The 13,764-nt window shown below is 39.1% G+C and overlaps 1 protein-coding gene across 2 annotated transcripts in view; it reads left to right on the top strand.

The window, feature by feature from the left end:
- The window catches only part of ADAMTS9 (ADAM metallopeptidase with thrombospondin type 1 motif 9), a 164,393-nt gene that overhangs the window by 17,991 nt on the left and 132,638 nt on the right, over positions 1 to 13,764 (top strand). For both annotated transcript variants that reach the window (XM_043885648.1, XM_043885649.1), the window contains exons 4-6: positions 10,118 to 10,407; positions 12,622 to 12,705; positions 12,807 to 12,922. In XM_043885648.1, coding sequence (XP_043741583.1) covers positions 10,118 to 10,407; positions 12,622 to 12,705; positions 12,807 to 12,922 — 490 coding nt within the window. The remainder of the gene's footprint in view (positions 1 to 10,117; positions 10,408 to 12,621; positions 12,706 to 12,806; positions 12,923 to 13,764) is intronic.

The following is a 13,764-nucleotide window of genomic DNA, read 5'->3' on the forward strand; positions in this document are numbered from 1 at the left end:
GAAAGACTTCTTTAAGTCTAGTTATTCGAAGCCATTGTCTGTGCCAATGGAAAGGGACATTGTTGTGTTTCTTTCTAGCTGATATCTAGAAACACAACTTTCAATTTCAAGCCTGTGTAGTTAATGATAGGAATAGGTTCCTCTTGCCTAATGGATGAAAACATTTACAAAGGAAACCCTGAATTCCTAAGAATGCAACTGTGTTCTACTTCACATTATGTGCACACAGGAGAGAAAGCCAGAGGACAGTGAGACAGAGACACACATAGAAGAAGCAGTGTTAGATTCAGCTGTATATGACCACACATTTTGGGGGAAACAGGAATGGGAGACATGACTCCATTTTCCCGCAAAGTTCCTATTCTGTGCTTTGTGGGCAGTATAATGGTTTTCGAAAGGTAACTTGATTATGAGCTAGTTTTTTGTTTTGTTTTTTTCTTTTAAGCCTATGTCCTCATCCTGACATTTGATGCTATTCCAGTGAAACAAGTCAAATTAGAGAATAGAAATGGTTTTTATAAACTGTCACCTATGTTAGCAGTTCCAAAATAAGCACTTTGCAGTGAGAAATGGAGGTACATATATGGTCCCTTCCTTGATATTTTTTAACATCACGCATAGCACACTTCTTTTCTCTTGGTCTCTCTCCACTGCAGTTATTTTGTCTCCTTCTATGTGTGCACCCTGTGTATCATTGGTTATTTTTTTCATATCCTCTCTGAGTGGCCAAGAGAGGAGACTGTTGGGTTTTGCAATTTTTGAATCTTAGGACTTCATTTTCAGCATTTCTCACTTTTATCTTATTCAATATGAGAACTCATCAGTTTTCAATATTGGAATGAACTTTAGAGAACTTCTCATCTCTGTCTTTGTGGATAAGAGGATTGAGGCTCTGAATTTTGAAGGGATTCATAATCTTGGAGGCTCAGGAAAAATGAGCCCTGAACAAACATAGGCCTCGTCCTTCCTATATTCTTTCCAGGCTGTAAATCAGGGAAAATATAAAAATAAAATATAAATCACTGCATGGTGCCTGGAAAGAGGATGTTCAGAGGTGCAACTCAAATGGGATTTTGGAAGTGCCACTGGGTTTAAGTGTAATGATAACTATGAATAAACTAATGAGAGCATTTAAAAAGTTATATCAAGAATATAGAGAAAGATATTAGGCTTTTAATCACTTAAGGGATTAAGCTGTCACAGCAAGCGCTGAATATATAGCAGCTGAACATATGAGCCAGGCCAGGGTGCTGCGGACCGGTGGCCTGTGGCTGGGAGGGCCCCTGGTGAGCTCACGCTGTGATCAGAGTACAGTGTGTCTTTACAGCACTCAGGACCGTGGTGGCCAGAATATGAACATCATGATGAGGGGTTTCTGCTGCAGGCCTAGTCTAAACTTGTCCTCAGTTGCCTGGAAACTGGGAGACTGGTGTATCAAAGGAATGTGGGAGATATGCTCTCTAGGAGTTGTTTAGAAGCCTTTTTAAAGGACTCCAGCCCAAGTGCCTTTTAGTCTGTGATATGGGAGCCATACCTAGACCCACCGTGGGCATTACAGGGCCACCAGGAGCTACACAGAAATGTTTTAGCAGGAGCCCCTTTATTCTAGCAGCCCTAAAAGGCTGCTCAACCTTAGTAATAAGTTGCCGCCGCCAGCGCTTAACTCTGCACCAGGCTCTATTTCAGCACATTCCCTGTATATTGAGTGATTCAACCCTTCCCACCGCCCTGGTAAGGAAGAATCATCATCATCTCCATTTCACAGATGAGGAAACTGAGGCCCAGAGGGCTTCAGTGACCTGCCCAAGGTCCCAGATTGAATGTGCAAAAACTAGGATTTCAATATAGGTCTCTCTGACTCCCAAACTCTTAGCAGCACATCACAGTGCCTCCTGTATTCACACTGCAAACACTTAATGCCTAAATGTACCAGCCTGTACCATAGCCAATAACTCCATGTGGCTCCGGAGCCCTTGAAATGGCTGTTGAAAGGATAATATTGGGTTGGCCAAAAGATTTGTTCGGGTTTTTCTGTAAGATGGTGTGGAAAACCTGAATGAACTTTTTGGCCAGCCCAGTATTTTTGGATGTACTAGGTTAAGTAGAATATAGCATTAAAATTAATTTCATCTGTTTCTCTTGACTCTTTAACATGTGGTTACTGGAAATTCTTATCTTCCATGTGGGGCTCACATTTTATTTCTCCTGGAGACCGCTGGCCTGGAAGATCCACGTCACGTCACAAAAAGGCCTGTGAAACAACCATTGGAAGCAGGCTACAGACAGTGCATGGTGACTGTAGATAGCTGGGACCCCACTGGGCAGAAGGGCCCATCTCCCGTTATTGCTTAGAGATGCAGTGAGTCAAAACCAACATTTCCCTAGGATCTATTTCAGGATATTAATAGCAAATCCAAACAAACTCTAAGACCTATAAAATACAGGCCCGGGTATGTTCAGCATTGTGCTATTTCAAATAGATGTGTTTTAAATATTTCCTGAAGTTATTTCAAGGGTGCCTCAGTTTGATCATTTATGAAATGGAGCTAGTAGGACTTGTCACATGTGGTGCTGTGAGGAGCAATCAGGTTAGTCCACGTGAAGTGCTTTCAGCAGCGCTCGGCATGGTGGAAAGCTTAAAGCAAATATGAGCCAGGATTATTGTTAACAAGGTAGTCAGTGTTGTAGTTACTGCATGTAGTTGAAGGAGCTGGGGGATGCTGAATATGGGAGGATGCAGCAGGGCCTTTGGGGCAAGAATCTCAGCTTCTGCACCTGAGTCAGCAAATTTACCTCCCCAGTATAGGAGAGGCACCCAGCCCTTGGAAGGTGGTGTGATGACCCTCAGATATGCCTTCCATCACCCACCACCAACCACTCATCACAGCCCCTTGAACTGCAAGAAGCTTCTAATTGTTTTCTCCCAATGGCATCTCCTTCTCTCCCCGAAAGGAAAGTCTGTCAGTACACTCCTCTTCATCTCGTTCTATTTCCAAGGACTTTCAATCCCCTCATAAATTGGCCCAGATCCCATAATTTTCCTGATTCCATAGATGAACAAAACATAGACTGGTTTCTTTTCTGCAAGACTTCTCAGAGCTCTTAAAATGCTAATGTGTATGGAAAAAGTCCCAGTTGTAAATGCTGTATAAAGTATTTTGCAAACCCACTTGGCTTGTTTTGGGAAATATCTTCTGGGACTAACGTTCCATAAACTGCTACTGGGGAAACATTGTCCATAAAGGTTCTGGCCAGCCAAAAGGGAAATCTCTCCCGCCACTGCCCTTTGCACCCTTGTCCCCCAGCCCTGTGTGTGGAGCACTGTTAGATGTTGGACTGGGCGTGCCATTCCCCCACCCCGCCCCCGCCCCACCCCAAAACTAACAGTTTGTCCAGAGAAATGGGACACGTTTGGGTATGTGACTCTCTAGAGTATCTAGGAATTCACTGTTGTTTTTCAGGCTGTCAAACTGAGTACCCTTAAAAAAAATTAAGTCTTGATGATTTTCATTCATACGCTTTAGAAATTTATATACACAGAACAGTTCCTTCCCTTAGTTCCTTCTCCATCCAGTTTCTGGAAACACATTGTTCTTTATATTAGAACATTCATTGGTTTTATGGCTATTTTTGTTTTTATGTTTTATCTCTTTCTTCCCTACATTGTGCTTGTTTACCCATCTTCCTCTGATCCCAGTAGACTGTGGTTCCTGTCTCATCAAGTCTCTCTCTGGCGGTTTCACTGAATAACTCTTTGAGGGTAGATCTTAAACATCACTAGAACAGAGGGCGGGAGCTGCCCTCAGCTTCCACTTTTTGTTTGTTGTATGCTATCAGTCTCTGGAGCCAGTTGAGAGGTGGAAGTGTTTGTGGCATTTGTTTCCATCTCAGACTAGGTCTTCCCACGTCAGTCTGCATGTGCCTCTTACCTAGATTGCAAGTTCCAAGGGAACAGGGGGCTGGTCTTTACGACTTTCCTTCCTTCCTCCTCTCCCTCCCTCCTTTCCTTTAGAAGACTCTTCCAAAAATAGAATTGTTTTGTTTGAGAAACTCTGAAGTCAACATTCTAATTTATAAAGAGGGGCTGTTTTGCATACTGCTAGTAAAGCAATAACAACTAATAATTCCTATCACACTAAGTATTAAATGGAGCTTTCCTATGAGCCACATTCTGTGTAATAGGCATTTTTCGTATTATCTCTTTTAACAGTTACAGTTACCCTTAGTGTATGCTATTAGTATCCTCTTTTTATGGATGAGAAAACTGAACCTTTAAGGTAGGAAATTGCCCAAGAAGGGGCAGCTAGAGGCATGCTAAGGCAGGACCATGAATCAGGGCTGGTCTGGCTCCAGAATCCAGGTGTGGAACCTCTGTGGACTCCTGTCCACTTGCTTCTGGCTGTCAAGTCCTGGAGAAGCAGAAAGGGGACCTGCTAAAATCCTGGCACTCCAGCCTTCCCTTTGGTCCTGTGCTGTGATTCCCCTGCCCACTTAGACCACGAGGTCACAAGGTGGCTCAGTGCCTCAAGGAAGATTCAGTTAAATTTTGATAAACCTTATAAACATAGAGAGCAATGATTAACTTCCCAGCTGTTAATGTTAACATTCGAAAATCCTTAGCTCAGCCCTAGTGGGTGGGAAGCACTCAGTGAGTAACTCACTCAGAATAACCAGGCCTGGATGTTATTTTCTAAAATAATTCCAGTTGTTTAGTAATGTCATATGCGTTTTATGGCATGGCAATGTGAAATGAAGCTCATTTAAAACATTTTTGCCAGTAAATAAACAATTTTTTTTTTTTAGCTGTCACGTTTTTTAATATTGATACTATCTTAAGTTTTTATGATACTTTGTTTTTAAGGATCCTCCCCAAGTTTTATTTCTGTTTTGTTGTTGTTTATTTCAACTTACTTGGCCAGTGCTTTGCACAAAATAGATGCAAAAAAATAAGATTTTAAAATTCATTTTGTAATTCTATATACTTTCTTATTTAAGTCTCAAAATACCCTTAAGGGTGTAAACAACTATTTATATACCCACTGAAGAGGTCAGAAAACTTAAGGCCAAGAGAAGTGATTCAGAAAAGATCATTTAAGGGTACAAACAGCTTGTCTTTAGAATTATTTTTAAGCCAGAAAATTGTTAAAAAAAAAAAAAAGTCATTCTCCCTAGAGAGAAGTCCAATCGTAGTCACAGAAAGAAATTGTACATGCTTATTTAAGGCAACATTATTCAGTTGAATTGTAGAACCCAAATGCCCACTAATGAATGAATGAAGAACAAAAGATGATACATCTATATAGTAGAATACTAGATGGCAACAAAAAGTAATAGAGTGCTGATTACAAGTTACAGCATGGATGAACCTTGAAAACATTATGCTAAGTGAAAGAAGCCAGACATAAAGAGCATGACTCCGTTTGTATTAAATGCGAATCCATAGATAACGAAATATAGGTTAATGATTGCCAAAGACTGAGGGGACGAGGAAGAATGAGGAGTGATAACTTGATGGGTACAGTGTCTCTTCTTTTGGCAATACAAGTATTCTAAAATTAGGTAATAGAAATGATTACACAGCTCTATAAATATACCAAAAAACATTGAACTGTATACTTTGAAAATATGAATTTTATAATTAAAATTATATCTTACTAAAAAGTGATAATAAATGTAAAACTTTATGTGGGTGAAATGAAGAGCAAAAGTACACTGATCATTTATACCATGCTTTCTACCAGGGTGAAATTTCATTATGTAGCTCATTCTGATAAAACTGTTAGCAAAGTGACATTGCAAATTTGAAATACTAAGCTTATTCCATTATGCTATCAGGTCACTAAAGAGAAATGTGAATGACTTTCTTTTTATCCTAGCAATGTGTGTCCCTTGGTGAAAATCGTTCTCTGGTATTAACAGTTTCTATTCAGAGGCAAGAGAGTTGAGCAGATATAGCAGTTAAAGTGTCTGGTTTTTCCATTCTCAGTAAAAATGTTCTTGCATTTGTAGTCATAGCGAATGTTCTAATCTTTAAAGCTCCTACTCTTTGTAAAGCCAAATTCAAAACTGCATGCTAAAATGGTTAATGTGGTAGAAATTAGTTGGGCTAATTAGGTCAATAAATATTTTAACTCATCAAGATAAAAGGTCAGACAGGTAAAAGACTGGGAAAGTATGTAATAGAAGGTGTTGTCTTTGATTCTGAAGACATAATTTTATTCCTGGATTTTTATACCATATATAGCATACTAAATTGTTTCTTTGATACAAAGATTAGTTGTGAATGAAATGTCTTCCAGGTGTATTAGGATTTGCATGACTTATTCTCCATTATTTCTGTTCTTTGTTAGAAATCTCTTTTAGTGATTAATGTCTTAATTTTTTCAACTTTGCTACTTAAGTGTACTTTTTTTGCAATTAATGCCTGATTTATTCTCAGGTTTTCCCATGCCCAAGTACCCCCTGATGATTCTCTTAGAGGTGATTCTTCTATGTGGTCGAAAGAGTGAATTCTGTATAGTATTTCCTTAATATTTTTCTTGCTGCAGTTATACTTCTCTCTAAATAAATCTTTTTTAAGTCAAAGTATTTATGGAAGACAATAAGTAAAGATTATTTGCTTTTCACAAACTAAGTAATATATTTTCTTTTCTTCACAGCTTTATTGAGATATAATTCACATACCATACTATTCATCCATATAAAGTGTCCCATGATTTTCAGTGTGCTCACAGTTATGTGCACCCACCATCACAGTCAATAATAGAACGTTTTTATTACTTGAAAAAGAAACCCTGTGCCCATTAGCTATCAACTCACTAGCCAAGGTCCTCACCCTGCCTCCAGCACTTAGCAACTGAGCTACTTTTGTCTTTATCGAGTTGCCTGTTCTGAAAATTTCATATGACTGGAATCATATAATTTATTGGCTTTTGTGACAGGCTTACTTCACTTTACTGATATAATAAGGTTTATCAAAATGTTTTATAGTGGTGAAAGAGTCCATTCATTAGAAATATTTAGCAGTTATAAACAAATATGCATCTCATATCAGAGCACCAAAATGTGCGAGGCAAAAACTGACAGAAATGAAGAGATAAATAAAAAATTCAACAGTAATAGTTGGAAATTCAATACTACTTTCAGTAGTAGATAGACTAGCTAAGCAGAAGATTAACTAATAAATAGAAAATTTGAACAACACTGTAAACCAACTATATACCTAACAGATGTGTGTAGAACACTCTACTTCAGAGCACACATTATTCTGAAGTACACATAGAACATTCTCTAGACTAAACCATATGCAAAGCTATAAAACATATCAATAAATTTAAAATCATAGAAGTAATGCAGAGTATCTTCTCTGACTAAAGTAAAATGAAACTGGAAATCAATAACAGAAAAAAATGGGAAACTCAAATATATTTGGAAAGTAAATAGCACACTCCTGAATAATCAAAGAAGTTGGAAAGTACTTTGAGATAAATGAAAATGAAGGCATAACATATCAAAACGTATGGGATGCAGCTAAAGCATGACTTGGAAGAACATTTATAGCTATATTTTAATGCCTCAAACAATAAAGAATCCACCTGCAATACAGGAGACCTGGGTTCGATCCCTGGGTCGGGAAGATCTGCTGGAGAAGGGCATGGCAATTTACTCCTGTATCCTTGCCTGGAGAATCCCATGGACAGAGGCGCCTGGTGCACTACAGTCCAGGGGGTCGAAAAGAGTCAGACATGACTGAATGACTAGCACACACACACATTAAGAAAGAAAGATCTCAAATCAAAAATGTAACCTTCCACTTTAAGACACTTGACAAAGAAGAGGAATCTGAAATGCAGTACAAGCTAACATCCAGTTTTCAATGTGGCTCCCATACACCTGTTATATAAAGCTAGTGTTTGTGAAAATGTGCACCAGATACTGTTTTCCAGTATGGGCTCGGTTTAGAAACGCAACGGAATCATGAGCCTGTTTCAGTTCCTAACTCTTAAGTAGTGTTATGTGATAGAAGGAGCACTGTTTAGGGTGTTGGTCAAATCCATGCCTGATTCCTGATGCCAACACACCCTATATGTGACATTCGACAAGTTGCTTCATCTCTCTGAGACTTACATTTCTCATCTGTACAGTAGACGTAATTTTCTCTGTCTGAGAATTGCAAGATAACATGTAAAAGGTCCTAGTTCGATATCTGGCAGGTAGTAGGTGCTTGATTAATATTTATTTATAATCACTGGTGAATTAAAATTGGAATGACAGCGTAAGTACCTATATGGCATGGATATACATATATGAATGGGGCTTCCCAGGTGGCTCAGTGGTAAAGGAATCTACCTGCTGATGTAGGAGGCAAATGAGATGTAGGTTCAATCCCTGGGTTGGGGAAAATCCCCTAGAGGAGGAAATGGCAACTCACTCCAGTATTTTTGCCTGGAGAATTCCATGGACAGAGGAGTCTGGCGGGCTACAGTCCATGGGATCACAAAGAACTGGACACATCTAAGCAACTGAGCACACACACATACATATATGAATATTCTTGAGAGAGAGACTGGAAGAAAAGTAGTCTAATGTCGAATCCTACTGTGTACCAGGCTTAGGGCTGGTCACATTATCTATAGCTGTACCACATATAACTTTTTTGACAGTTTGGACTGATATCACTGTTTTAACAACCACTAAAATACTCTACTTAGGCAAAATACACATGCTGGCCTAATTGATTGTTTTAGAAATAGCTTATAATGGTTAAATATTTGAGCCCCTCAAATATGAAAGGACTAAAACTTCAACTTGTTGTTATTACTGGTGTAATAAATTCCATTAATTGTGTTTTAGGAAAGCATATTTCTTAGTTGTGCAATTCTGTTGCCTATTTGGACTACAGATTAGTGGCATTAAAGCTTTGAAACACATTTATGATTTGATTGGCAAGATAACTGATTAAGTTCTGCTTTTACTGAAAGCATATTTTAGCAGGCACTTTTATGCTTATTTTGTTTATTGTGTGGTTGATGACTGAGTATTTTCACCAGCAACACAAGCCTCAAACCAGGTTCAGTACTTGTCAAAACTGTAACATGAATATGAATCACTTAGAGATCTTGTTAAAATGTGGATTTTGATTTATCAGGTCTAGAGCGGGGCCTGAGAATTTATATTTCTAACAAGCTTCCAGGGATTGCAGATGTTGCTGGTCCATGGACCACACTTTGAGCTGCAAGATTGTGTAGAATTCAAGCGGTACCTAGGCTAGAATCAGAAATGAGGAGAGCCCATCTGGTATTACATATCACAGTCCCAAATGCCTATTCATACTCTCTGAGTATAATCTACTTCCTTAGCTGAGCCCTGTAATAATTAAAACTTTGTAGGCATTGAACAGCAATGATTCTATTCTTACATTTCATGTATTACAGTGATTAAATATGGTAATAGAATAAACCCTGTTATGCATTTTCAGTAGTCCTTTGTACTGTCTATTACCTTGCACACTGCTCAGGCCCCTCTACACTGTATCTCATTGAATATGAAAAGTGGTGTACATGAAGCATCTCCATTTCCATTCTCTAGAGCTCTATAGCTGCCTTGTTGGCCCTTACTCTATGAATAGCAAAGAACAATGAATACAAACCACTTAAACCCCAGTCAGACTTTTGTTACTAAATAAAGAGAGTAAGCAATTGTTTCCCCTAAACTCAGGCCTGCTTTTCTAATAATTTAAGTGAGCATTTATGGAAGTTTCCTTGGAGAAGCTGGCAATCCACTGGCAATCCACTGGCAGTCCACTCCAGTATTCTTGCCTGGAGAATCCCATGGACAAAGGAGCCTGGTGGGCTACAGTCCACGGAGTCGCAAAGAGTTGGCCATGACTGAGCGATTAAGACACACACACAAGCTTACAGGAAGGCTGATTTCAAGTCTTTAGTCCTTTAAATGAGAGCACAGATTGAGTTTTACCTGGAGAGTCCATAGCATGCACAATTTGATTTTTGTATGTAATTTTACTACAGAGGCATCATTTTAAGACTTGTCAAATTAAATTCTTAGTATGAAATATATGTGGCTCGAAATATAATGCATGCCATCTGATTTGTTACAGAACATAGAAATAGTCACAGTAAGGACAAGAGGAAAACGAGGACAAGAAAATGGAGAGGGAGGAGTAGCCTGGCTGATGACATGGCTGTGTTAAGCAGCAGCTTAACCACAAGCACGCTTCCTGCCAATGGTAGCAAAACAGACGGCACAAGGGAGAAGGGGACCCACAGAAGAACAAAACGTTTTTTATCCTATCCACGGTTTGTAGAAGTGATGGTGGTAGCAGACAACAGAATGGTTTTATACCATGGAGCGAACCTTCAACATTATATTTTAACTTTAATGTCAATTGTAAGTATATTCAAAAGTAGGTGATTTATGTTTCTAAATGTGCCTTTGGGAATGGGTTTCTACCCAGTGCTTTGGAGGCTCATTCAGGTCTGTCATTTCACCGATTCAGGCAAGTGACTGAAGAGAACATAAGATTATTCATTGGCTGACAATAATGAGTATAAATAGTGAGTGTTTATTCTGCATTAGACAGTGTACTTCTTACTTAAAAGGCATCATTTCTAATCCTCCTGGCAACTCCGCTAGGTAGATTGTCATTCCTATTTGGTTGATAAGAAAACTGAACCTCACAGGAGTTGGGTTGCTTGTCCTAGATCATGTAAAGCCAGTAAAGTAGCTTAGAGACTGCATGTGATCTTCAGCCTGTCCACTTCTCCAAATCAGTGCCCTTTGACGTGTGAACTGGCACAGCCAGGTGTGGGTCACCAGCAAGACATCTGGGCGCTGGTTGTGAATCAGAGTCACTGGTGGAGCTTTGTGAAATGTCTCTATCCCCCGCCCCCAGGATTTTTAATTAAGTAATTTTGGGGTGGGGCTTAGGAATCTCTCACTTAAATTTTGAGTTTTTCTGCTTCCATTTTGAATTGAAAAAGTAATAAATTTGCATGACAGAAAAACAGATCAAGCAGATCCAAAGACTAGGGGAAAATCCTAAGTGCTTTCCCCAACCCAGTCTCCCAGAGGCCACCTATGTGGCAAGTTTATTTGCCCATGTTTCTAACCAGCACTGCCCAATAGAAACATGATGCAAGCCATGTTTAAAAAATATAGGTGTATGTAATTTAAAATTTTGTTAGCCACACACACACGAAAGAAACAGGCAAAATTAATTTTAATTGTGTATTTTGTTTTATATCTAAATGTTATTTCAAAAATATTAATGAGATAAGTTTTTCTCCATATTAAGACCTTAAAGCCAAGTATGGGCTGCACACTCAGAACACATCTCAGTTCAGACAAGCCACATTTCAGTTGTTCAGTGACTACTTGGCAAGTGGCCACCATATTGGACAGTGAAGTTCTGGACACTTCTTAGGCAAACATGTATGGGTGTATTTTTTTCAGAGATGGAGCATATGTAATATGGTTTTACATATTCCTGTTTTCTTAAAATATTGGAGATTGTCCCATAATAGTCCATATGCTCTGCCTTCATTCATTTTAAGCCTCAGGCTAGCATTCCTATTAATAGATTGACCCTAGTTTATTTGAATGGAAATCTACTTGTATTACATTCCCCAAATGCATATGAAAAGCTGCCCTTTGGGAATATCCATTTAGCGTTTCCTCTTTCCTCTCTATGGCCTTGTGTTCTCCTCGTGCTTCCCCTGTGATTTCACCTGTGCTGTGAATCACTCCGCTGTGTTCCTCATCCCCCTACCTACTTGCCTCTTCCCCCCACTCTCCCTCACCCCGTTCCTCAAGTTCAGTCTCATTTGCCCCAGCCCTCTCCTATTCTGGTGGAGGGAAAGAAAAACCTAGTCATGCCTTTTACAGACTCAACTCCATTTCTGCCCCATAAATTCAGACCTGTCAAGAATTTTAATGACAAGCATGGACTTAAGGTCAAATTGATCTTGCTTGAGAATTCCAGCTCTGCTGTTTACCACTCTCTGTTTAGCCTTGGACAAGTTGCTTAACTTCTCTGAGCCTCATTTTTCTCATTTGCTGAGCAAAGATTATGGACATACCTAGTTTGAGTGTTGCTATGGGGACTAAATACAAAGGCATATGCTGTTTTTAGCAAGGATCTAGGCTACAGCAAGCATTCAATGGGTATAGCTCTCATAATTAACGGTATTAATGGAGAAAAAAAAAGTTACCAGATTATGGAGAATATAAATGTTTGGTACACCAGCAGTATTAGCAAGCTTGTTGTCCATGTGAGATTGCATAAATGGCAGTCCAGCTTCAACTTGATCAAAAATTATTATCCAGTGTTTTGGCACTGAGAACTGCTAAGTTACATGGCCGTGTGGTTTCCTTGGAAAACACCTTGAAATTTAAACTTGCTTGCGTTTATTACTCTCTGAAACTGCCATCTATGCATTTTACGAAGAGACTTTTAAGAAATATTTGTTGACTGAATGAAAATTCAGAACTCCAAAATGCATGTTTATCAAACATAAAAAGCCATGGAGACCATAAGAAGTGATTTGCTTATTGCTTACAAAGAATTCACAATTAACTTTGAAAAATTTATCTTGGTTGCAGGTAGCCTCTATCTATAAAGACCCAAGTATTGGAAATTTAATTAATATTGTTATTGTGAATTTAGTTGTGATTCATAATGAACAGGTAATAAAGTTTTATTTCTTTTTTCTTCTCTCTGTGTCCTAAATGGCATATCTAATTGGTGTTGTTACAGTGGATCAACCATAATTCTTGTCTGTATTTAGGAAGGACCTTCCATATCTTTTAATGCTCAGACAACATTAAAAAATTTTTGCCAGTGGCAGCATTCAAAGAACCATCCAGGTGGAATCCAGCATGATACAGCGGTTCTTGTGACGAGGTATATGGATGTCTTATCCTTCCAGTCTTTTAGTTTCTGGTCAAGTTGAGGGGATAAGGTTGTATGTTGCTGATAGTCAGCCCCTAGTCCAGAGTTTTTCAACTTTAGCACTGTTGACATTTTGGATCAGATAGTTTTGTGCTGTGGGGACTGCCCTGTGCCCTGCAGGATGGCTGGCAGCATCCTTTGTCTCTACCTGTTGTATACTGGCAGCTCTCCCTCCTCTTGACTGTGACAGCCACAGTATTGCCAAGATGTTGTCAGATGCTCTCTGAGGGTGCATGGGGGAGAGGACAGACTCACAGCTGGTTAAGGTAGGCAATAAGTGTGTTAGACAGTCCTGAAAGTAAACGCCCTTATAGAGGGGGCAGCTGCCATTCAGACTGTGCAGGATATACATACAATCTTGCCAGCTTTTGTGATTCTGTAAGAAGCCAGAAATGAGGATTTTTTTTTTTTTTTTGAAAATGTGAAAGCTCCTAGTTTTTAAATGGTAGCTTCTAGTTCAGAATATTTAAAACGCTATGCAGGGCAACAAAGAAGTGTGCTGGCCTTGGGCTTCACTGGTGGCTCAGACAGTACAGAAGTATGCTGGCCTAGTCATGTCTTCCATCAACCGTCTTTGATATGGCCACAAATTCTTAACTAAACTTAAGTGAAAGGCAGTTATAGCCTTCTCAGAATGTTTTTTCAGAAAGTAGAATCACTTGTTTCAAGGTATGAGGAAAATCCTGGATGGAAAGGTTTTCATTTGCCCTTGGCCACCCTGGTTGACAGGAGATGGCTCAATGTAGTTTTTAATCTGTAAGTGAGTGATTCATAAATTTTTTGAGTTGCAAACC

Source organism: Cervus elaphus, chromosome 24 (assembly GCF_910594005.1).
Source record: "Cervus elaphus chromosome 24, mCerEla1.1, whole genome shotgun sequence".
NCBI classification, from domain to species: domain Eukaryota; kingdom Metazoa; phylum Chordata; class Mammalia; order Artiodactyla; family Cervidae; genus Cervus; species Cervus elaphus.